Here is a 25,699-nt window from a genome sequence, read left to right on the forward strand (position 1 = left end):
TTAACCAATTCGTACGGTATTTGTTTAAGCATTTAGTTAACTAATACAGCAGACTGGTTTAATTAGGGTACAATCATACAGAGAATATGACAAAAACTTTAACCAATGAGGTAGAATTACTTCTAAACATGCAAGGATGCCCAAATACATAGGTTAGTGAAAACAGAAAGTTGTAAAATGTACAACTAATATTTTAGAATTTTTTATTTTGCTGCAATGAACATATTCAACTGTTACCCAATTTTAAAATTCAGGTTTGTTATTTTTATGATGAGAAAAACAAAGATAACACTGTTTTCATTTTTTGGAACAAACAGTGTTTTTGCTAGAGTCATGTGGGTCTAAAAGTTATTTACACTTTTAAATGGCTCTATTAGTTTGCCTGTTCCAGCAACAATGGTTTTAGCAAACTCTTTCCTGAGTCTGAATAATTACCAAAGTTCTCTATCATAAGGCAACAGAATATGCCTTTCCCCCATGTTCAGTAACAATTAAAATCAAATAATTTTTTTTATTTTGTCATTTCTATTAAAACCTGAGTAAAACTCCACGTAGACGCTTCCTATAAGAAACAAGTCATTTGTTGTTTGCTTTTGTAAAACAATGCCTCTTATTATTCCAAATTAAGTAAATTATCTGATGGCTAAAGACATACTTTATATAAATATTTACTTAATATATAGTTATATAATACGCCATAGGGTTTTGAAAGATGGAATGCATTCAACAAATATTTGTTGAAGCAATGAATGAAGTAAGCCAAAGAATGCCATAAGGATTCTGTTTTAAATGTATTCTAGCCTTAAAATAATTTTAGCATTGTTTTAAACATAAATGTTTTATCAAAGCATTTTGCACTTTTTTTTAATTGTGATGCATGCATTTTTGCCTTTTTCTTTCCAATCCTTAAACAGGAACACACAGATTTCATAAAAATCCCCAATTAATACTATATCTTTTCCTTACCCTTGAAGACTTCTTCATGGAGTTGTCCCATCTCCTCACTCGTACAACAAACTGCAAATTCACCATAGTTAGGATCCCACTAAACGTCTGGTTGATTTTGGGAGTAAGGATTTCAAAGTATTCTTCGAAACTGGGCTTTCCTTGAAAGTCTCTCCTGTTCATCAGCCTTCTAATGCCATTGCCAAATTGCAGAATCGTCATATCTTTGTCAAACATGAAGTGGAACGGAAATGTCTTACAGAAGAGAGATGCGGGAATCACCAGAGAGGACTGCGGTCTGCCAGGGGCCAAGGAAGGTCTGGTGCTTTGGATGTGGACAGAATATAACAAATAGGGCTGAGGGACAAACTCACTGCAATCGTGGCTGAAGCAGGGAGGTACCGACGATACTTCCACTTCAGTTTCGTACAGTATGTGAGCGGCTGCCTTAATGATGCCTGGGAGAATCAGGGACGTGGTTCTTTTAGGAAAGAAATAGTAAACGTTTAAGAAATTGTGATCTTTATCAAGGCATAGAATGGAGGCATCATCGAGCCTGCCCCGCTTCTCTGCTTCTTGGCAATGGCTGCTCTGCTTCAGAAGGGTACTGAAGCTGTTTAAAAAATCTTTAAGGCTTCCTCCAACCACAGATAGGGTATGTTCATCTTCCTCATAACATATTTTAAAAAGCTCTTCACCCACAGATTCTTTGATGAGCTCCACCGGAACTCCTGAAAATATATAACACAAAGTCTGCCGTATTAAATATGTCATCTGATAGAGCCGTGGTTGTTGCTATTTTCAACCAATGCTTTATTTACGATAGACAGTTCTCTTTCTATCTGCTAACAAGAGTTCCAAACAAAATTCAGCATGTTTATTAAAATTTGCTCCACACAATAGCTTCTAAAATTCTGGCAATGCTCATTGAAATAAAAATCTCAAGTCGGTGAATTTAAAGAGAATGATCAGCTAAGGACAATGTGAAATTTCTGCTCTCCTTTAAATTTAAAATAAAATTTGGAATTCTAGGATCAAGTCCACTTTAGGAAAAGCACTCCTATCTCTCTGTTAACAGTAGAATATGTACATTTTCATTATGGGGCACTGCCCCCTCGGAGGACCTCCAGCAGTGTAAGAGTTAACTGCCAAAATTAAATAAAAATCACTGGTTCTGAAACTCAAACTTGTCACTTTTCTCTAGACAAGATTACAACTTTAAAAACAGCTTTCATGCTGTTCGGTGTTACCTGAATGGAATATCTTATTTCTACTGTTTCCTCTTCCCTAACCCTCCTTTACTCTTTAATTTCTACATATCACATTTGCTCATTTGTAAGACAGGAAAACAACAGTTCCCTCATCCCAGTACAGTTGTGATGTGTGGGAATCATGCTTAGCATAGTGCCACATTCCTAGGAAAAGCTCAATAGAAGTAAGCTATTATTTAACATTTTGTGCTTTTAGAAATATGTAAGCATGGACTCAAGCTTTTAAAAAGAGAGTATGACAAAGTCACTCATCTACTTTTCCCCCAACTAATTATTAATGTGAAAACAATGTTATCACATTGGATAATGCAACTCTTTCCTTTGACTGCTACAAACTTTAAAAAAATCTTTATACCTACTCTGTTGATAGAATTTCTCATGCATAAATGAGGAGCACACAGATTCAAGTTCAAAGCTTGTGAATGTTTATAAGTCAGATTCCCATCCAGCCTTATTTACATGTCAAAAAATCATTATAAGAAGAGGAAATATTTTAGGTCAAACCAAAATATACAGTATTAAAGAGCGTTACTGTTAATATATACCATGCTTAATAGTAAACATTTCATACTGCGGTCATAACAAATAAATATGAATATTTTAGGAGAAAATATTAGTTCTGCAGGTGTTAGATGTACATCCAATTACGTATACTTAAACAATGCTATTACCTGCTGCAATTGCATGGTCTGCAATTATTTTTTCAAAGTCTTCTCTTTCCAAAGATTTCCTGGAAATATTTCAAAATCTTAAATTATAAACAGATAACTCTAAAACTTCAGATTATAACATAAGAAATGATGAAAGATAATCATTTAAATTACCTTTTCTGTAGAGTCACATCTGGACTTTTCAAGTTTATAGGAAAGGAACAAGGACATGTAAAATTCAAAACAATGTTGGAAAACCTCAAAAATATACATGATCTAGAGTTTTTCATCATTTTTTATGAAGCATATTTATCATTTAAGTTGCATTTACACAGACCAATACTAAAGAAGTTTGCACTGGCCGGGCATCAGGTGTGTGAAATAGTCAAGAAAAGGTGGGTAATATATCAACCCAAGGTTTTTCTGATAATCCAACCAAAAAGAAAAATCTACATATATATTTCACTTTTTATTATCCTTCTTTTCCTAAAACAAATACCTAGTATTTCTTGTTTTTAAGCTTAGGACCCTCTATGTTTATTGCTCAGTCATCATTACCTTAAACTTATTCTTGACTTTGCATGAAACATTAGTAACTAGTATGGGTTGAATTAAGTCCCTGAAAAAGACATGTTCAAGTATGAACCTCGGATGCCATGAATGTGACTTTATAAGGAAACAGGGTCTTTGAAGATGTTATTAGTTAAGATGAGGTCACGCTGCATTAGAGTGGTCCCTAATCCAATAACACTGATGTCCTTATAAGAATAGGAAAGTTGGACACAGAGAGAGGGGAAAATGCCATGTACAATGTCCGAGGCAGAGAACACTACAGTTTGCCAGCAAGCTGCTGCCCAAAGCCAGGAGAGAGACAAAGAACAGATTCTTCTCTACAGAATTATCAGGAGTGCGGCTCTAGTGAGCCCTTTATTTTGGACTGCCAACCTCCAAAACCGAGGAACAATAAATGTATATTGTTTTAAGTCACCTAGTTTGTGGTACTTTGTTATGGCAGCCCTAGGAAACTAAGAGAGTAACTGAAGAAATTTATTCTTCATTCAATTACTGCACTGTTTCTACAGCATAGAAGCCGCCAACGTAATAGTATACATTTTGATTGATAGAAGCCTCGGGAATTCTGACTTATTAATTCATGCTTGTCTAATTGTTTTATGATGATTTCTGATACTGATGACTGATTATGACCAAATTTGGCAAAATGTTAAAGCATAATAAAAGAGAAGAAAGGCTCTGCTTGTGGCTCAATTTGGCTTTAGACAAACTAGGTTTATAAACAGGCATATATCTGAAATTTTAAATCGATTTCAATAAAATAAGGAACATGTGAAATTTCAGAAGAAAATGTCTTTGAGATGGAAAACTGTTCACTATCCCACTTTACCACATAATGATTTACTATTTATCACTATTTTAAATATCAGGTAGAAGTATTTTCTTATCTAATTTGCTCACGGATCACTTAATGATATTATATCCAGTGTGGATTTAGAGATCTCCAAACCCCTTATTACCTACTTATCTATATTAATCTATCTTTAGATTTGTTTCTTTATCTCATTTAAGCAATGACTTTTCTTCTTTTTTCCTTACAGAATGAGAGCAAGTTTGCTCAGAGAACTTAATGCTGTCTATACCCATTACCCATAATAGGAGGAGTGAGTAAACTTTAGCTGGTACAAACAGTACACAATGCAACTCAAAACTGAGTTCCCGACCCTTACCTTCAAAAGATACAACTGGAAGTAAGCAGAGGCATGCGTGACAGCACCTGAATTGAATGCATGAGCCCGCGTGCGCGCGCACACACACACACACACACACACACCAGCCATGACACCATACATACAATGATGCAATCAACATGCCTCCCCTCCCCCCAGTAAAGAACTTAAGCAAAAGATGTCATGAAGACTGTAAGAAAACTCATTCACTGGAAAAAACACATAGAGCAGGTAGCTGCTATTCCTTTATTCAGGAAGTTTGCTGTTCATTATATTGTATTCTGGTTTTTAAGTCACAGAAGATAATAAGTAGTCTGCAAAAAGGGGTTAGGGCGTGCTCAGCAGTTGGCAAACCCAGAGCAGTAGAAATGCCAGCTGACATGCTGGCAAGAAGGTGGGATGGAAAGGGAAACAAAGAGTAGACTCAGAACTAAAAATGCAAAGCAGAAAGGAGTCATTTAGCATATCAGCAGGTCATCTTAAGGGGAAAAAGTCTGTGATCTTATTTCAACAGGTGAATAATTATCATGAGAGCCAGCATTTTCTCAGCCAATGAATAATTATCATTTAGAGCCAGCATATTCTCTTCAAGAACAAGGAAGCGGTAAAAATATTTAAAGACTTCCAAATAGAACGGTTATTTTTCTTTAAGTTTTGAAATTTTTTAAGGAATTTGTTGTTAGTAACACACCCTAACTGGCTATCTGCATCCAGCTGCAGGAACATTTCAGAACCCAAATGCTCTGAGAATAAATTTTGACTAAATTGACTGCCAAGGTCTTAAGCAGACTGAGACAGTAGCACGGCTAGAATGACGTCCGGATATCTTATCAGCTTGACTGAGAATTTTAGGTCAGAGGCATTCTGGAATGCTTTTCATATCACTCATGTAAACAAAGCCTCCGTCAGACTCATGGACTCACACCCTCTCCTCATGGCCCCTTCTTAGCTTGGTCCTGCTGCCTGCAGTCTGAGACCAGTTAGTCAGCAGGGAAAATGAAGCACAGAAAATTCACAAAGCACATTATCCAATCGTGAGTAGATGATAGCTAAATGAATTTATAAAATATTCCAGACAGTGGTATCCTTTTGCAAACCTGCAAAGTTTGATTCTGCAAATGTGAAGTACTTACTGTTTACAGACGATATAATTCTTGAATTTGGGGGAATCAAAAACAGCATCGATCAAATTATCTGACAACAGCAAATGTGCCAGATATATTTGAATAATTAACTATATCTATCTATCCATATCTATCTGATACTTTAAAAATCAAATATATATATATACACACATACACACAAAGCCTGTAAAGACTTAAGAAATTTTCAAAGACAGAATAAGGAAAAAGGTAGAAATAGAACTGCTACTCAGCCAGTGCACACCAGTATGAGCACACTGGAAATGAAAAGGCTGAAACAGTTCTGCTGCTGTCTCAGGGCCCAGGTGTACCCTCTTACCCCCAGACCCTTCCACTTTCTCCTGAACTAACACCTAATGCTTTAACAGTGGTTGAGGTGCGTGTGTAGGATGGTGGAGGGAGGGGGTATGGTTGGAGGTGGGGGAGGGCAGGGCACTGAGACCCAGTTCCAACTTTTTGGCAGCATCTTTACAGTAAGGAATCTGTTCTGATGGTTTAATATCCATATCTTACCTGTTAAATATCTTGAGGTCACCCCTTAGTATAAAATAATAGGCCTTATAAGAGCTTGTAAAAAGCAGCAGCAAATGGTAACATGGTTAAGATCATGTCGACGAAAAAATCCCAGGTGTATAATCCTAAATATTTCATATAAGCCTGAGATTAATCATCTAAAAAATGGGAAAAACAAATGCCCTCACTTTCAGATTAGTGACAGCTAAAACACTTATTCTAGTTTCTACCATATCAGAATGAGTCAATACATGTTGAAACATTCAATGACTGTTGGCTTATGTGGGAGAGATGTTAGTAATTGAATAGCAGGTTAAGTTTGGTTTAAACAACTAAAGTGATTCAACTTACCTGCTTTCTTTTATTCTATGTTTTGTCAGTGCTCGCTGAAGTGCAAGGTTCAGCCGATCAAGCTAAAAATCAAAAAGAAAAGTTTTAAACACTCCCGCTAAATAATAATTTATTTGAAGGTACATATTTAAAATTAGTCCTGAAAGTTTCCTATGAAGAAGCAGAAACATTATTTACTTTAAAGATAAGTAAGTATAATCAATTTACACTTTGGAATCTGGGACTGTTTTCCTATGAGCTTTTCAAACTCAAAAGAAGCAAGGAACTCAGACTTGGTTTGCACATGTGTTCTGGTCCACAGGATTTGCCTTTGATGGGGAGCCTAATTGAGGACTACAAAACAGAGTCAAGTTCAGTGAGAATCCAAACAAAAGACTGCAGTTTGGTAATGCAGGTCTGCAAAGAAGGAATCTCTGTGCCAGGAAAGCCCCTTGGATGCACTGCCCAATACTTCAATCTCAGAATGGCTCAAGCTAAACAACTACTGTTCTTTTCACAAGTTCTATCCTTGACACCCAATGAGTTGCCAATTCTTAATTGTACATCCCCATTTATGTTTCACGTATCATTTCCATCTTCTGGCGTAAAAAATTCTGTCTATACAAAGTCTATAACTCCCCTCTTTCTTTAATCTTTTAAATCCAATCTGTCACCAATATCGGTTGACTGTTTATTTGAAACAAGCCTTGGATTTATTCTAAGTTGCATAGATTTCCTTTCTGTAAACAAATATACTAGTCATTAAAGTTTTTAAAACTCTCCTTTGTCGATTTCTGAGTATTTCATGAGTTTTTCCCTTTGTAAGATACTTGTATGTAGTTTACATAATTATAACTTAATAACTAGTTAACTATTGATCTTTTAACAATTAACAATTAATTCTTCTAATTGTTAAGTGGAAAATAAGCAGTTATTTTTTTGCATTTCATAAAAAAGTGTACATATATATGTGCATATATAAAACTATTGATTCTTTCTGTTGTATATGCAGAGAAAAAGAAAGACTTTTCTGGCTATTTTCCAAATTGGGGAAGTTTATTTTTCCTTAAGAGCTATTTATAGTGCCCTTAGAATTTCCACTGTTCTCACTGTCAAATGCATCAATGCATTTAAGACAAATGCAGCAAGATTCTGTTTTAATGAAATGAGTTATGAAAAGGATTTAGGGTTTTAAAAGTATATACACATATATCTTAGAAAAGAAATTTAAAATTTATTGAAATAAATGAAATTGCTGTGCTGGAGAATAATGAATGAAACCTTACAGTTAAAATGTAGAACAATTTTTATGGTTGTTAAGTATGGAGAAAGAGGATACACCCATCACCAATTAAAAGAAGGGCTGGCAGGAGACGTATCCAGCAGCTGGATTCTGGATCCCGGTCCAAAAGCCAACAGGTCCCGGTGGCTTTTGTGATGGCAAAGTGTCCAGGGAGGAACACATGGGCATGCTTCTTATCAGTCTTTCACATCCAGAGAAGGAAAGTAACATTAAATTGGTGAGAAGTAAATAAGCTAGATCAGCCAGAGCACTTGAAAAGTATAAATGTCTCAAGCATCTTTTCCTTGATAAAAAGTAACAAAATGCAACAGAGTAACAGTGTACTTGAAAACCAAGAAATGATGCACTGTTATGGATTGTCTTCATTCTGCAAACATATTCATACGGGGAAAAAGGTCCTTAGTAAAATGGAGCTCTGCCCTTGTGCATGAACTATTAGTTTTTCTTCCTAGCATTTTCAACCTGATTTTGTCCTAATCATGTCTCTTCTGCTAGAACAGAAGCTCCACAGGGGCAGGGAATGCCTGTTTTATTCAGCACTGCAGGCTCAGCACCTAGGACAGTACCTTGCTAGGCGTGATGCTCAATACATAATTGCTGAATTAATGAATGAGCGAAAGACACTCCCTCTATAAGCTATCCACACTCTTGAAGGCATAATGTATAAACATTTATCAGTGAGGTGAGAAAGATGGTGCTGAGGTAGTACTCTGTTACGTTTCTTCCAATATAAAACAAATTCTTTATTCCCAGGGCTATTAGAGGCAACATTTTCCTTCTTCTTAACTTTCTGATTAGAATATCAGGTGGACTATATGTTTTCCACTCAAGATCCTTCTTGGATTTTCATTTCCTCCCCACTGTCACCAAGAACTTCCCTTTCTAATCCTTTCCTCCTGACAACAAAACCACTGTGAAGAGAAACCATCCTTCCTCCAGCTGCTGAGTTTGGTGGACATGTATTCCTGGCTTCTTGTTTTTGAAGCAGAATTAGTTTTCAAAAAGAAAAGAGGACTGAAGTCCTAAGGAGGCATTAGTAACATACTTGAGTGATATTATGGGTTAACAGACTTTTGTAGAAAACTATTTTCACCTAATACCATTGTTTCTCTGAAAACTGCTGTAATTCATGGTCAAGATTTCACTTTCAGTAACTTCTCAGGGATTCATGAAATAAAATTAACCACTTCAGGACTGCCCTTGGGGGAATCAGGATACTCTATATCCCAACAACTCTGTATACTGATTTTTGGTTTAGTTCATGTAGGTCTAAATCCAATATTTCCTTCGCAATTAACCCCCTATAATTCCACATAGTTAACTATTGTGTAATGTTTTTTTAAGTTACCCAGCACCGAAATCCTCTCCATTTGGGAAAGCCTCAGTCTTGAGTTTCGGAGGAAGGAGTTCGAGCTCCTGCCAAGGTGCCTGCGGTAGGACCCCAATTAGGTGCCTGTAAACCTATCTCTGGTTCCTGCTCATTTTCTGAGCCTAGTTCTCCAGCCTGGCTCTTGACTCTGTGAGCTTTCTGATATATCACCTAGCAACTGATTGTTTTTATTGTTGTTGTTTAATAAGTCAGTGTTGGGGTTTACTGACTGCAACTAAAAGCCTTAACTGATAACACGGCAAACACACACACACACACACGCTAACTACTTATTGTTGCAGCTGCCATCCTTGGATTGTAGAGAATCATGGATCATGGAATTTCTGACTCATAGAAAGGGCACTTGTCGCCTAAAAGTAAATATTAAATATGGTGCTGTTCTTAAGTCTGTTTCTCTTCACTTAACAATTATCTTGTGGCTTGGTAAGGTATACATATGCACTCACTGTTAAAAAATATTTCTTCGCACAAATATACCACCCAACAAATACTTTAGGAATAACTGCTATTTGATGCAATCGTACTGGAAGCACTATGATGTTTGAATTTTATTTGCATGGCTTATGGATGCATTGCAATTTCAGTTGACTTTTACTTTTCCACAGTTTTTAATGTTATCAAAACTAAACCGGGCGATGCGACAGTGGCTCAGTGACAGAACTCCTGCGTGCCATGCTGGAGACCCAGGTTCGATTCCCAGAGCCTGTCCACGCAAAAAAAAAAAACAGGCAATACTATAAATTTAGGGTGCATGGGTGGTTCAGTGGTAGCATTCTCGCCTGCTAAGCCAGAGACCCAGGGTAGATTCCAGGAGCCTGCCCATGACAAACAAAACAAACTAAACCAAGACAATTTGAATTCATAAGGGCAAACTGTAAGAATAAACCCTTTTTTTTTGGACACCCCCTTCTTTTGAACCCAATATTCTAGAACATATCTAGAAATCTCACAATTTTCTTCAGAATTTCTTAGCCTCACTAGGTCTTTGATTTGGGGTAATATTTATGTAAGCATATCCAGGTTGACTAATTCAGTTTAGGTAGCAGATTACGATTTGCTGCAAACTGTGGCTAATACCTCACTGCAAACTCCTTAAAGATTATAGAATTATTGGAGAGGAATATCCAGAAAAATAAGAAAATAATATAGCAGAAGGGACAATGAATTAAGAATCAGATGCAGAAATGTTTCTCTTTCCCCAGCTATCTATTCTACTTTAAGCAAATGACCTAACTTTGTGTACTTTATAATTTCTTCAAATAAACATAATCAATTTGCATTAGATGCTCAATAATATAGTTTTAAACTCTACTATTTTACTACTCTAGAATGCCATCTCCCATTCTAAGTTTGCTAATGATAATAAATTGCAATACTTCCTCCCCAAAACAAAATATAATTCAAAAGTTAAAACTGATTATCTCAATCAAGAACTATGATGTTATCAAATGTTATTTTCAGTCTTTTCCTTGGGATTATTGATAGCATTGAAATAAAAAATAGGCTAAGTATTAAACCTATCATTTAGAAAAAATCAATTTAAAATCTATTTATCAAAGAGAAGTAGATATTTGGCCATTTGGTAGCATAATCTAGATTGGCTGCTACAGAGTCCAGATGTGCCCAACACTGGGACATTTACTGTCAAAAGGCAAATGACCTCAGTTGGAGAGTAGTTCTAACCACTAATGCCAAACATATTCCTTCCAACACCTAGAATTTCTACATCCATGCCCCAACTGTTACATGGAACTGAAGTTAAATCTTCATAATTAGTGTTGTGAGCTCATAATCAAACAGTGCAGGTCATTCCAAATAAAGAAAAAATAAAATGTAATTTATATTTGGTGTAAGGAATGTTTTTAGGAGACTTCAACATGTACATGACTTCTACTGTAGGAGATCAAAATCTATGAAACAAAATAATGAAGCCAACGTGATAAAGACAGAACTCAGGGAAAGCACGAAAGCTTTCCAGCTTCCCATTATCACCATCTGTTCATCTCTGAGCGTCTCACTCTTTCCTTAGAAATGAGAGCACCAACCGTTTCCCAGACTGTGAGGGAAACCAATTCCCTGGCAAAGTCCACAGCTTTCAGCCCAGCCAAAGTTGGCTGTCTAGGAAAGGAAGTGGGGGAAGGATAATTAAATATTGTGCCATGCACAAATCAGAGGACTGGTGTTGAGTCCATTTAAAACTATCAATGTATTATGAGAGCCATAATCTGACTATATAAACATCCAACCTGAGAGATTAAGGGAATTTACAAAGCATGGCATGTGCTCACCAATACAGAAAAGAAGAAAGCATGAAGATTTTCAGCTGTTCTCTTTAGCCCTGCAGAGGTAAGAGGAACTCTCTGTGTGTCCCCTCTACTCCTAAGACCCCTGACCTATTTAGGTACATGCCAGGTTCCCAAGGTATTCTTAGCAGTGGAATGACAGAAGTTGCTCCAGACTCCAACGTGACTCTGTGCCACACAGTTTCCAGGGCTGCATCAAGCAGTGTTAGAGCCTGTGTGATCGTGAAAACCTTGTGTCTGACACTCCTTTCATCTATGGTATGGACAGATGAGCAAAACATATGGATTAAAAATAAATAAATAATAGCGGGAACAAATGTTAAAATTATATATATATATATATATATATAGGATAGATAGAAATACTATCAATGAGAGGGAGGGGCAAGGGATATCGTGTGTATGAGTTTTTTCTTTTCTCTTTTTATTTCTTTTACTGGAGTGATGCGAATGTTCTAAGAAATGATCATAGTGATGAATATACAACAACGAGATGATATTGTGAGCCACTGATTGTACACCACGTGTGGAATGTTTGTATGCTAAGAATGCACGTGCTTGTACGTTGTTGTATCAATAAAAATTTGTAAAAAAAAAAGTTGATTGTGATGATAAAAAAAAATATTTAATTCCTTCTAGCCTCCTATATCCTGGAAGGAAAATTCTGAGAGGATGGTATGGTAGCCCAAGACATACTCTGGGATCTGTCCTGTAACTACTTGTTGAAGAGTGCTTTGAAAACTATTGCTATTTTCTTTCTTTGCTTTGTATATATGTTATACAACAAAAAAGTTAAAAAAAAAAAAAGAAATGTCAGAGCTAATAGCACGTGGATGCTGAAAACCAGGGACCCATAACTCTGACCCACAGGAGTGGGTCCAACGTAACGTGAGTGGAAACGAGAGACTCCGAGCCAGCAGGGAAGGGAGGTTCAGACCTCAGAAAATTGGTAGGGCATATATGATGTTCTCTGGAATCAGAAGAGAAAAACCAGACAGAAAAATAAGTTCTTTTTCAATGAGTCTAATTTAAAAATAATGATAGCTAGCAATTACTAAGTATTTATGTATTTAGGGGCATTCCATGGATTACTCAAGCACTACTCATTAGAAGTCTAGAAGATGGGGGCTGTCATTATTTTCATTTTACTCATGAGGAATTGAGGCTAAGAGGGGTTAAGTAGTTGCTCAAAGTGATAAATCTTGTCAGAGTGAAGGATCCTTCTGAAAAGTATTCAAGATCTTAAACATTTTAAAATTAAACATGACGTAGGGACATGGCTGATTTAAAGGAAAGTTTTCATATATTTCTAGGAAACAGTCAACATTTACAATAACCTTTAGAGTGAGAAAGCAAGTGCTCACATTTACCAATTTCGAAATACTGGTAAAATCTCCAAAGGGCAAGAACTCACCTCTGGGAAAATCAGTTTGCAAATACTCTCTGCCAAAGTGTGAAGATATACTCGGCTCCTACTTGTTTTTCTTTGAGGAAGATTTCCTTGTACCATCTTCTCAGGAACATCTTGGCAGATGGGCAGAGTTGCTTTGCAGCTCTCTGAGCTTCCTGTTACCTCCTCTGCTGGCTCTCTGGGAACCTGACCTGGTGTCAGCAAGGAGAAGGGACACTCCCCAGTGATCTTGAGATCCTTCAGTTTGGTGCAGAACATGGTGTTGCTGATGTTTTGACCTGTGCAGATGTCCTGATGAGCTACTCCTCTTCGCTGCAACTAACAAATAGAAGTCACTATCAGATCAAGGACACTGGTGACTGGGGAGTCTTTGGGGAATAGAAAATCAGTAAAGAAAGAGGAATGGCTCTTTATACACTCATGAAAGCAGATAAAGACAGGTGTACAAGCAAAAACCATATGTTTGAATGTCTTTTTTTTTTTGGGGGGGGGGGGGGGGTGCATGGTCCGGGAATTGAACTCAGGTCTACCTCATGAAAAGCAAACATTCTACCACTGAACCACCCATGCACTCACTGAATATCATTTTTATAAACAGAAAATTCTGGTGGAAATGTGAATCATAAAACAAATCCAACATTTGGGTAAAGATAATTAATATGTGTCATTTTAGTAAAATATTTAATACTCAACATTATTTAAATAGAATGCAATTTTCTCAAAATTGACCTTAAACCAAACTGCTGATTTCCATTTTTATAACGCTTTTGGTCTGGTTTGATTCCACAGAAGTGGAACACTTCGGTTTTGTACAGAAGTCAAGTCTTAATCTATACTTAAGTAGTGCTGGTACTATTATTCTCTTTGGGTTTGTTTTACTTTCTGAAAAATCAAAATAATATAAATCAATGCCTCCTAAATATATCTAAAGGAAAAAATACATATGATGATGCCTAGGCAAGTTTTCACATCTAAAACACTTACTTCTAGATCAAAAATCACTTCAATTGAGATTTGTTATAGAAGTAAGGACCCATCTCAGAAGCTAGGCTTCTTTTTAATGTTACCAACAAAAATTAATAATAATAATTTTTTTTAAAAAACATGTCCTTTCTCTGGTCTCTGGATCCCATTGTAAACAACTCAGGATAAACCTAGCAAGCCTCTCTGATGTTTACTGTTCTTGGCCAAATGATTATGCCCAGTTGTCTGGTCAGGCAAGCATTGGCCTGACAGTTGCTACAGGGATATTTCACGGCTGTTTGATTAAATCATCAGTCAGATGATCACATCTGTGGCTGATTACGTCTGCGATCAACTAAGGCATGTCCACCACAATGGGATAATCCAATCCATTGAAGACTTTTAAAGAAGAAGAGAGACTCTTTCACTGGTTCCTCAGCCAGTGAGTCTCTCCTGTGGAATTTGTCCAGACCCTTCATTAGAGCCTCCAGCTTCACAGCCTGCCCTATGGATTTTGGACTTTTCCATTCCCACAGTTGTGTGAGTCACCTTTATAAATCTCACATCTACAGAGTTCTCCTGTTGGTTCTGTTTTTCTAAAGAACCCTGACTAACACAGCCTCTCTACACAAAGGCTGCTGAAATCATGCACGTTGCCAAACAGGCATATTTTCCCTTGTATTTTTGCTTTTGTTGATGTTATGGTTATGAATTCTATCACAGGTCTAAAGCCATTTATCATTGGTTATTTGTCACTGGAATAGTCTAGTTGTGAACTCAGCTTATCAACAGTAATAATGATCTTGATTAGTTAGTAGCTATTTTACTCTTAAGAACTCAAAAAACACAAAAAAGAGTGGAAAGGAACCCATGTTTATTGGTCCCCTACTGTGTGCCTGGCACAGTACCGGGGACTCTGCATTTGCATTTAATCATTATAGGAATCATTTAATCCCTACAACAATCATAAGACACGGGAATTATTATTCCCACTTTTGCATATGAGGAGCAGGAGGTACAAAAGTTTAAGTCACTTTTCCTCATTTGAAATGCTAGAAAAGTAAAGAGCTAGCTCAAATATAGGTCCAGCTGACCCCAAAGCCAGTGTGTTTTCTAATACCCCTAACTCGCATTACCTAGTTAGAATGGCTTCCAAATCATCAAATTTAGCATATCAACTAAGATTCATTTATCTTGAAGATACTGAAAATTTTGCATTACAAATCAAACCAGAACTTAATTTTCCTTATCACTGGCTGGCAGTGTTTGTATCATCCAGGATACAGCCTCATATTTTAGTCTTCAGAAGTAGAGTCTAATTATTTTCTTTTCTTGTTCTGTGTTCCTCAATGTCCTTAAAATTTTCCCAATATGTATAAGCAATAGCCCACAATTTACCACAGATACCTTGTCTAGTAAATTTAGTACAATGGAAAATTCGCTTTCTGAACTGGAGCAAATAAGCAACGTAAATTCAACATGTGACAGGGCTGGGATGGCATGGGACACAGGTACTGGATTAGAGACATCGAAGAGCCAGGAGCAGATACCAGTATTCTGTGGCTTAAAGCCATTCTCAAAGTCTATAATGATTATGTAATTTATGAATTTTCAAGAAGGCACAAAGGAAGACAGAATATATTCATGAACAGAGGGCATGTTCTGCCAGCACACACACAGGCTGTCCATCTCAGCAGCTCCCAAAACAAATATGGTGAGAAGGGAAAACGGTGCCATGGATTCTGAAAAATCGAAAACTTGAGAGCTTCTTAACATGGGTTCAACTATGTGTCTTTCAAGACTAAAATTGCAAAAATATCTGTTCCCAAGTCGTGACTGTATCTTATTATATCTCTATTACCATCAATGAATTTCTGTCCTGATTTCTGATTTAGTTCAGCGTTTAGCAACTTTTTTCTGTTACAGAGCCAGAGAGCAGATAATTTCAGCTTGGCAGGCTATATGGTCTCTATCACAATTACTGAAGTCTGCCATTGTAACATGAAAACTACACAATATTTAACGGTATTCAAAGCCACGTACAAAATGTAAACAAGTGGACAAGGATGCCTTCCAATAAAGTATTATATATAAAAATAGGCATGGGCCAGATTTGGTCTACCTGCCACAATTTTCTGACCCCTGGCTGTAAAAAGCTGAATAAGTTAAACAAATCATTTTAATCTAAATGTAATTTTGAATATGGGGCCGGAGTCAATCGCTTGTCTTCTCTACCCATACTCTCCCAAAACAACAGCCTATGTGGTCTGATGGTTTTTCCACAACTTGAAAGTAATCAAAAAGAGTGCAGCAGATAATATTAACAACTATTAATTTATAAAAATTTTACCACTATTTTATATTAATGTTCAGGAAGAAATGAGTGATTAACTCTGCAGTGGTGAGAATAATATTCCAGCTATTGGCCTCTTATTAATAATGAGGATGCACTGTTGTCCGGATTAGGGGACTCCCCATCATTTAAATTCCAGAATTCAATTGTAATAACCAAATGCCATGGTTTCAGTTATATCAAAATATAATAACTATCAGAAGAAAGAAATCAAAACAAAGAATAAAAGAAGAAGGCAATAAGAAGGAGGAGATTATAGATTTGATCAGATGAAGGTATAGAAGTGGTTTTTAATAAGTTTTTCTGGGACACACTTGAATTTTAGCATTGGAGGTAAGAGTTTGACTTAAAATAGTTAAGGATAAATCTTACTCTCACTCAACCTCGATTTCAGCCCTGGTCTTGAAATCCAAATAATTTTATTCTCATATCCCTACTTCATCTCACTAAAGAACGACAAAACTGACTATTCAAAACTTCCTTGAAATTCTTTCTGCTCCATTTCCACAGTACTCTAATATCCAGAAAACGTGCTTTACATTGTTCTTTATTAAAACAGAAAGAGGAAACAATCTGCTGATGCTTAATGATCATTAGGCATTTAATCTCATTAAATCACAAGTATAAGCAAACTAATTAGCATTTGCCATTTGTTAAACTGATGAAATTACATTTACACTACAAAACAGATGTACCAAGTGCTGGTACCTTAGAAACCTGCTTGTCTTGTGTTTGCGTTCCAGGGATACAAAATAAGCTCTTCAACTAAACTAGTGATGATTTTCATGTGTAACTTTAGCAGTAACTTGAAAAAGGGTTTGGCCAGTTGCTGAATTCAGGACATAAAGGGTTCTAGGAATGGCAGTGACAAGGTAAGGACAAAACTACATTAAAATAACAAACTCAATGACAAGTTTTGGCAAGCAATAGGACACATGTTCTTAGGCACTCGGAAAACTACTTGCCATCCCCAAAAGCTGATGATTAAACACCCTCCAAATCTACTGAATGCTCTCGCTTGTACTAGCTAGGGATTAGTTATGCTGTGGTGAGAGTAATACCCCAGCTGTTGGCCTCTTCTGAGTCACGAGGATGCTTTGACATACAGGTAAGGAGATGCTCCATCACTTAAATTCCAGAATCTCATTTTCTACATGACCCAAAGGAAACAACTCATAGGTATGGTTTGACACAAAGTATTTGTTTTGTGGCTGCAGGTCTTAACAAGCAGATTTCAATTTAGAAATGGAGGCAAAAAGCCTAAAAGTATTAAGTCTTCAATACAAAAACAAATAGCTTTATCTGATATTCAATATCAGATTAGGATCTAAACATACCAACTCCTATGTTAGAGTTTTAAGATCAAATTCCAAAGTCCAGATTTTTAAAAATAGCTGAGATGATAGAACTTAAAAACAAAGGACTTGGTAAAGATATCATTTTGGCACGTCCCAGTACATACACTGAGTCAGATTTCATAATCAAAATATCTTCTCCTAATTATTTAACATAATAGATTGCTTCCAGGGTATGATTTGGACATTTTCATAACCAAATTAAGGAGACCAGCTTAATATAAGGGAACACTAATGGAAATCTAGAAAGTTTTCATTCCTCAAAATGAATGACACGACAAAAATATTACATAAAATCCCATAAATCAGCCTTTTAAAATGTGTTTCCTTTTACTTTGCAGGAGGAAATATTTATAGAACTTTTATCTAGGATGTTTCAGGAAAGCCTAACAAAGTAGAGGAAAAAATAATGAGGATGGTCAAGTCTCTCCAGTACTAAAGAATGCTCTCTATCACAATTACTACTCAGCAGTAGCATGACGCTGGACAAGTTTCTTAACTTCACTGAGCTTGTCACCTCACCCATAAAATGATGAAAAAGAGTTCCATAAAAGATCAGAGAAAATAAACACAAGTGCCTAGCTTTGGGTAGCACTCTTAGCTCCATAATTAAAAAAAAAAAAAAGGCCAGTCTTATACTAAAATCTTAAGTCATTTACCTTTCAAAATATATGATAGCCCTTCTATGAGACCTCTAAGCAACATCTTACAACAGGGACAGAATTAAAACTGATTAATTGCTTTAGAGCAGCCTTTACAATATGAGTCTTGACACATAAAGCCAAATATAAATCTCATTGTATTCTACGAGAGAATCATGCTACGTGAAGTCACTTAACAAACAACTGACAAATCTATTCCATCTTTTCAGAAAGATCCAGTAACGTTTCATACCCGTGGAACTTTTTCTTACAACTCATCAAAGCCTATTTAAGGGAAATCTGATATATATATTAAGAATCTGGTACCTTATAAATATAGAAAATAATCTCTCCCCTAAGAAAATAAATGCACATAAAAAATAAATATATTTATATCAATAGTTAGGGCTTTTAATATTAAATTGCAAAATAACTGAGTTTACAACTTAGCCCAAAGTAGAAAGATTCTAATTTGGTTTTATCTTATGTGATTCCATTAGATAATACACTGCGTGTCAAATTCCTTTCATAAAATATTAAGATAGAACTGGGGGACTATGCTGGGTTTTAAAATCTTTTTTTCCACTCACAAAGCCAAATCTATAGAGCTGGTTTGAAACTGCTGTGCACCCCTGAAAAGCAATGCCTTTTCTTTTTTCCAAAGAGAGAAACAGTTTATTACTAGGTGCGTAGTAGGAAAGCAGATGGCCTAGCGGCCCAAAATCTATCTCCCCAAACTGCAGTAATTCTGATAGTTCTATTAGAGAAAAGATGGGCAGGGTTTAGGAAAATGAGCACAGTGGCCCCAGATGACGTAAATAGAGGTGATCTAATTACTGGGCATGTGCAGACTGATGACATGCTTAGTCACAAAACGTGTACAAGGTATAGGTGACTTGTAGGTTAAAGTTTAAGCTACTGCGCATATCAGGCAGGCCCACTTTGGTTAGATCCAGTCTTGGTTATCAAGATTACTTTAGACTTGGGCTGGATTAGTTCTGGGCTGACCCAAGACCCTTCATTCATGATTTACAAAACTCGAACATTGAAAACTGGATAACATACCAGTTTTCAATGTTAGAAATGAAGATTCGTCACAAGGTTTTTACAATCACAGGGGCAGAGGAAAAGGACTATACAGTCATTACCAGAGGTCAAGGCAGCTGATTACAATAAGGTTTCAGGAATTTCCCTCTATCCACTCCAATATACCAGAAAACAAAAAGGAATATCTATATCATAATGCAGTAATCAAATCATCTCTTAAATCCTGACTACAATTCTACCCTCTCATTTGATAATTATTTTTCAATCTTGAGGGATATCTGGGTGATGACTCTAAATAAAGTCATGTTATTTTAATCCAATTTTGTGGGAGCAAACCTATTGTTCGGTGGAACCTTTTGATTAGCTTGTTTCCATGGAGATGTGATCCCACCCATTCAAGGTGAGTCTTAATCCACCTGCTGAAGTCCTTTAAAGGAGAGACATTTTGGAGAGGGTACAGAGCCAAGAGAAGTTAAGAGAGAAAGAAAACGCCCCAGGAGAAGCCAGAAGGACCCACGGTTGCTGAGAGAACATTCTGAAACGAACCCAGGAGGGAAGGGTCAATAGAGGTCGCCATATGCCTTCCCATGTGACAGAGCCACCCCAGACACCATTGGGCTTTCTTCATTGAAGGTATCCTCTTGTTGATGTCTTAGTTTGGCTATTTTTATGGCCTTAGAAATGTAAATTTGTAATCTAATAAATTCTCTCTGAAAAAGTCAACCCATTTCTAATATATTGCATTCCAGCAGCTTTAGCAAACTGAAACACCTATTATGTAAATTAAGAAAATCTTATGTCATTGGAACACATCTTCTTTTCTATACCTCCATATTATTCCCAATATGGAAACTTCAGAAACCAAAAAAAAAAACACCTTTAAAAACTAAGCTTACATAGAAATGTTGTGATATTTTATTTTCCTACAACACTAAACTGAAAAGTGATTAGTTTTTTTTGTTTTTTGTTTTGGCATGGGCAGGCTCTAGGAATGATTTTTTTTTTTTAATATAAAGTATATTGTGTCCAGTCACTGCTTTTGTAAACTAACTGCTCTTCTCAGTGTTGCTTCAATCTTAACTCTTATTAACTTTTCACTTTCTCAACATTTACTTGAAATTGTAGAAAGTTTCAAGTTGATGGGCAGGGAGAGGTGAGACACTAATCTGATATACTAATTTTCTGATATTTCTGGAGCCAATTTAAGTCACCCAGAGAGCTACCAGACTAAAAACAGGTGACCTAGTGGTTCCTGACAAAAGTGAAGCCTGGAATTTACTGTCACACCCGGGGAACAACTGGATTCAAGGTCACCTTAGACTTGATGAGAAGGAAAGGGTGCCCTGATGAGCACAGAGCTCACCCTGTGTGAGAAGAAATCATATTGTCTGGACTATATTCTGTTACATTGGAAGAGAAGACCCTGGAGTAAGACACAACACTGAACCTCATGATTCTTGCAGACCAGCAGCCTTTGGAACTTTTTCCAAGTTCCTTGTCAAAAACCACCATAAACTAAAAGAGCCATGAAAAGGTAAAACTTGTAAGGACAGGTGGTGGTAGAACCTGATGCAACCTAATCGAGAACAAATTAAACAAGGGGTGCAGACTTAGACACAGAAAAACTAAAACCAAGGAGAACAAAAATAATGGTATCAATGGTGCAGGCTCAGGGAGTGGAGCAGATGTCTACACATCACAGAATACTAGCCATTCAAGGACTCTTTGGAGAAGATGTCAGCAAACTACAGCCCGGGGACTACTGCCTGGTTTTGTACAGCTCATGAGCTAAAAATGATCTTTACTTTATTTAATGGTTGAATAAAAACCAAAAGAAGAAAATTCCCTGACACATGAGCATTACATGAAATTCAAACGTCACTGTCCATAAAAAAAATGTTTCAATGGAACACAATTACACTTTTCCATTTACATATTGTCTATGAATGTTTTAGTTCTGCAATGGCAGAGCTGAATAGTTGCAACAGAGATCGCATGGCCACACAAGCCTTAAATATTTACTGTCTTGCCCTTTATACGATAAGTTCATAGACTCCTGCTTTAAAGGCCACGCCAATTAGGTAATATAGACTATCCCACTTAATTTTCACAATTAATTTTGCACCTGGGAAAGGCTGCAGGGTATATGCACGTGTGTGTACATGCGTTTTAGTATCCTCTACATAAGAAGAATCTGAAACACGGATTAAGTAATTTGTCTTTGGTCACACCGAGTGATGGGTAGAATCTGGAAACCCATTCAGGAACCAAGCCTGTCCAATTAGCCATGGTCTCGCGTGGCCTTCAGAACAAGAAGCTTTTTATATACCATGGTGATTATTCTTCAAGTTCTTCCACGAACAAACATAATCTGAGAAAACTCCAATTAAATTTGATCTGCTTTAAAATAGAGGACAGAAAAAAATGGAAGATCAGGCTGCCAGGCATGTCAATCGAGGGAATGAAACCAAAACACTCAAAACATGCAGGTGGGAGAGACCCTTTCAAGGTCCTGGGGAACTCAGAGGAGACCCCCTTTGTGAAACTTTGCTTTGAGCCTCTCTGGTTTTAGGAATTAAGGAAAAGAAAAGCGACTGCAAAGGCTGTAGGTATCTCCGACATTTAAAAGACCTTTATGGTAAAACAGGAAGAAATTATGGGAAAGTGTGTTTCTTAAAAAAAAAAATTTTTTTTAGGACCCTGGGAAAACAGCTAATACAAATGAAGGAAGACAGTTAGACTGCATATAACGTTGACAGGGATGTATTTTGAACAAGGCCCCCCTCTCATAGGATCACCTACTACCCCTAATCTTGAAGACCAGGGGAAGATAAATTTCTCTGCAGCCCGGCTGGGGGCTCTGACCACAGAGTCGTTAGAGGTCCACAAGCAGTCAGAGACCCTCTCGTGTTCACTGGCCAGCAGCACAACCCTTTCTCATTCATGAAGCAGAAAACAGAAAATTGCCTGTCATCATCACCGATGCTGGGATACAGATCCCCCAGGCTCATGCTGGAACCAGGCCAGCAAAACAATAATAACAATACTAATAACGGCAGCAGCAAATTTAAACACAAATTCAAAGTATTCTGAATGTTTACGTAATGATTAGTTTAGAAGAAATCATTATCATAAATTGCATTTTACCTTCTGAAATATGGTTGGATATCTTCAAAGTGTTAGGTCGGGGGAACGAGGGCACTGCAACTGGAGCTGCTGAGGCTGTGTGGCCCCTTCCAACATGGCTTCTGGAACCGCTCCTTCCGGACACCCGACTTCCGGACCCGATGAACCGCCCCTTCCGGACACCTGACTTCCGGAGAACCACCCCTTCCGGGCGCCACCTGACTCCCTTGCTTAAAAACTGCCCACGCCATCACCCAGGTGCTGACTCACGTCCCTCCGGTGAACTCAGCCCGGGAGAGCAGAAATAAACCCTCCCGCTTTAAATTGCCCAGTCTACCGTCCTTCTTTCTCACCCTTTCACCTCCTAAACCTTTCACAAAGTACACGCTGAGAAAAGCTGAATCCTTTCCCCTTAAATCCAAAACCCAAATCTACATATTATCTGAATTCCTTTCCTCCTCTAATTGATTCAAATATGGAAAGTCAAAAGAAACCTTCCAGTTCCCAATAAACCCCAATTTTTCTTCTTCTCTCCAGTACCTTCCCCATGAAAGACACCGTGCATTTATACAATAGAATTTTAGAACTGGAAGAGATGTTAATGATTGTTTTTTCAGTACCTTTAATTTGCAGATGACAAAATTGAGGTCCACAATTTGGTGATTTGGCTTAAATCCTGGACATATTAGGGTGCATAAGTGAGAGAGTATCTCAGGCTACTTGATTGTATTCCCAGAGCTCACAGCAAATATTCCTCGATCAACAATTCAACTGAAGTGCAGAGAAGCTCTCCTTCTTTAGCTCTCCTTTAAAGCATTAAAAAAAGTAACACTTAATGTACTTCTAACTCAAGTTCCACACTTAGCAATCATTTAAAATTCACCGTAAATACTTCACCTTAGTCCAATCCGAGGCGTAACATTTCATCTACACTTCACCCTGATATTAATACACAGTACAAACTGTCTAGTTTCAAAAATATTTTTCCAGACTCCTTTTCATGATTTTCTCATCACCTGTTGTGCTTTTTTCACTAAGCTATCTTTAATTCACTTTAAATTCTCTAAACACTCTTTCGAAATGACGACTAGATTTGTCGTCTTTGCCACTAAATAGAAAGTTGTGTTTCCAGTTTTAACCTAACCAGCAAATACAGATCACAGTTTATTCAATGTTGGACCTCTAGTGAGTTATTTTCTTTTGTAATTAAAAGACAGAACTGCTGGTTCAAATCCTCTGGTATAAAGATGGAAGGGGTAAATACAGCTTAATTCCTTATCAAATTCATGTACTCTTTGCCCTTTATTTCCCCTGGATCCTTTGTGTGTGCAGACACACACACACACACACACACATTCACAACACAATCTGAAAAAAAAGTTCAGAAATTTTCCTATATATTTTTTTCTGTTTCTATTTATTATTTTTATTAGCTTAGTTTTCTACTTTTGTAGAAGAGTGAAATCTCACTATCCATTGAAACACTTCAAGAAAACTCGCTTAGGACTGTACTCAAAAGAAGCCACCGATGCTCATGTAATCCCCTGTCTGTCTCCACCTCACTGTGACTTTAGTTCAGTGCAGTGACACATGGAGTCCACTGCCTTATCAGAAGCTCTTAGCATAATATTATGCATCATTGGGTGTTCAGTAAATACTAACTAGTGCTAATAAAATGTCATAATATTAGGCAATTAAATACAACCAGGTCAAACACAGGCATAAAACTATAAAATAAAGCAAAATGAAGCTAAATCAGGGCCTAAAGAATGCTTGCTTTTTGGAAACAAGCTTAAGAACAAGTTATTAGTAAATATGCCTGTAATTCAATCAACATTTACTGAGCTTCTGAAAGATAAACACATCCCTTCCTCTAATTTTCTTAAAAGTCTATATGGTTGATTTACATATATATTATATAATTTTCTTACATGGCTATGATAAGAAGTAGATAAAAGATAGAAACAGTTAACAAAGTTTATAAAAAATATTACTTGCAGGTAGTGGCAGCAGAAGAGTGATCAAGGATGGGCTTCTTGGAATGTATGGAATTTGGGCTTAGTTCTGAAAATAACTGAAGTTTGGACATTAAGGCATTGGCCAAAGGGTTTACCATAGACAGAGAGCAGTCTAAGTGAATGTAAGAAATGGGCGGAAATTGTAGGGATGGGCAGGAAAGTGTGGGTGCTATAGATATTATAAAATTAAAGTTGTCATGATATAGCAACTGATTAACTCTGGGAAGTACCATGACTCTGAGGTTTTGCCTGGAAGGATAATGGTGCCAATAATAGAAAGAGGTAACAGCAGTGGAGTGGGAGGCTGGAGAGAAAGTATGTTGAATTTTGTTTTGTATGCATGGATCTTGAACTCTCAGCAGGGTTCCTAGGTAGAGATGCCTTTGAAACTTAGAGTTTTTAATTAATGAGCATATAACAAACTAGAGATATGAATCTGTGGTTGTCCATAAAGAGGAAGCTGTTAAAGTCAAGAGTTGAATTTAAACCATTCAATGTCTAAGGCTGGAGTGTAGCAAGATAATATAGTCATATTTAGTATTCTGGGGAATAATCATATTTAAGATTTGGAGAAGAGTTTTGACTAAGAGAAGCAGCAATCTGAAAAATAAGCATAGAATGAACAGAGAAGTAGCAGTCTGAAAAATATGAGCAGAATGAACAGAGAAGAGGATAAATGCTAAGAAAAATGTATATGTTGTGAATCTAAAGAGAATAAGGAAGAACAAGAAAATACCCTTTGGTTTTTAAATTAGAAAGACATGACTTTTAGGAGGGCAATTTCAATAAGAATAGTTAAATGGAATACAAAGAAATAAAGAGTTAGGGTGAGGAAATACTTTAGTGTAATTGAATATAGGTTATGTAAAAGCCAAAGCAAGGCTGAAAGAAGCCTTGAGGATAGGGGATATATGTTTTCTTTCTTTATGTTGATTGGTAATTATTCGGTAAATAAAACTACTTACTACAAAGTGTACAAAATGAGAGCAAACAAGGTCAAAGTGAAGGTTTTTCTTCTCATAAGGTTGTGGAAAATCACAAGACACAGCCACTCTAACCCTAATTATTAGAACAAGTTAGATAAACTATCAAATCATAGTTTCTAGAAACCCATCAGAGGGAATCAATGAAAAACTTACAGTTAAAATCATACTTACGGGTGAAGTACTAAATATATTCTCACCATGATAAGGAAT

At 36.8% G+C, this 25,699-nt stretch overlaps 1 protein-coding gene across 14 annotated transcripts in view; it reads right to left on the reverse strand.

The window, feature by feature from the left end:
* Nucleotides 1-25,699, reverse strand: part of GUCY1A1 (guanylate cyclase 1 soluble subunit alpha 1) — a 60,096-nt gene that overhangs the window by 16,549 nt on the left and 17,848 nt on the right. For 8 of the 14 annotated variants that reach the window (XM_077139718.1, XM_077139717.1, XM_077139714.1 and 5 more), the window contains 6 exons: nt 23,106-23,291; nt 13,004-13,318; nt 6,615-6,676; nt 3,041-3,064; nt 2,888-2,946; nt 967-1,676 (listed from right to left, as the gene is read on the reverse strand). In XM_077139718.1, the coding sequence (XP_076995833.1) occupies nt 967-1,676; nt 2,888-2,946; nt 3,041-3,064; nt 6,615-6,676; nt 13,004-13,258 (1,110 nt within the window). In that variant the 5' untranslated portion in view covers nt 13,259-13,318; nt 23,106-23,291. Of the gene's footprint in view, nt 1-966; nt 1,677-2,887; nt 2,947-3,040; nt 3,065-6,614; nt 6,677-13,003; nt 13,319-22,506; nt 22,775-23,105; nt 24,588-25,699 lie in introns of those variants that run through there. The other 6 variants (XM_077139708.1, XM_077139721.1, XM_077139722.1 and 3 more) reach the window with 4 other exon arrangements.

Source organism: Tamandua tetradactyla, chromosome 22 (assembly GCF_023851605.1).
Source record: "Tamandua tetradactyla isolate mTamTet1 chromosome 22, mTamTet1.pri, whole genome shotgun sequence".
In the NCBI taxonomy this organism is placed as follows: Eukaryota; Metazoa; Chordata; class Mammalia; order Pilosa; family Myrmecophagidae; genus Tamandua; species Tamandua tetradactyla.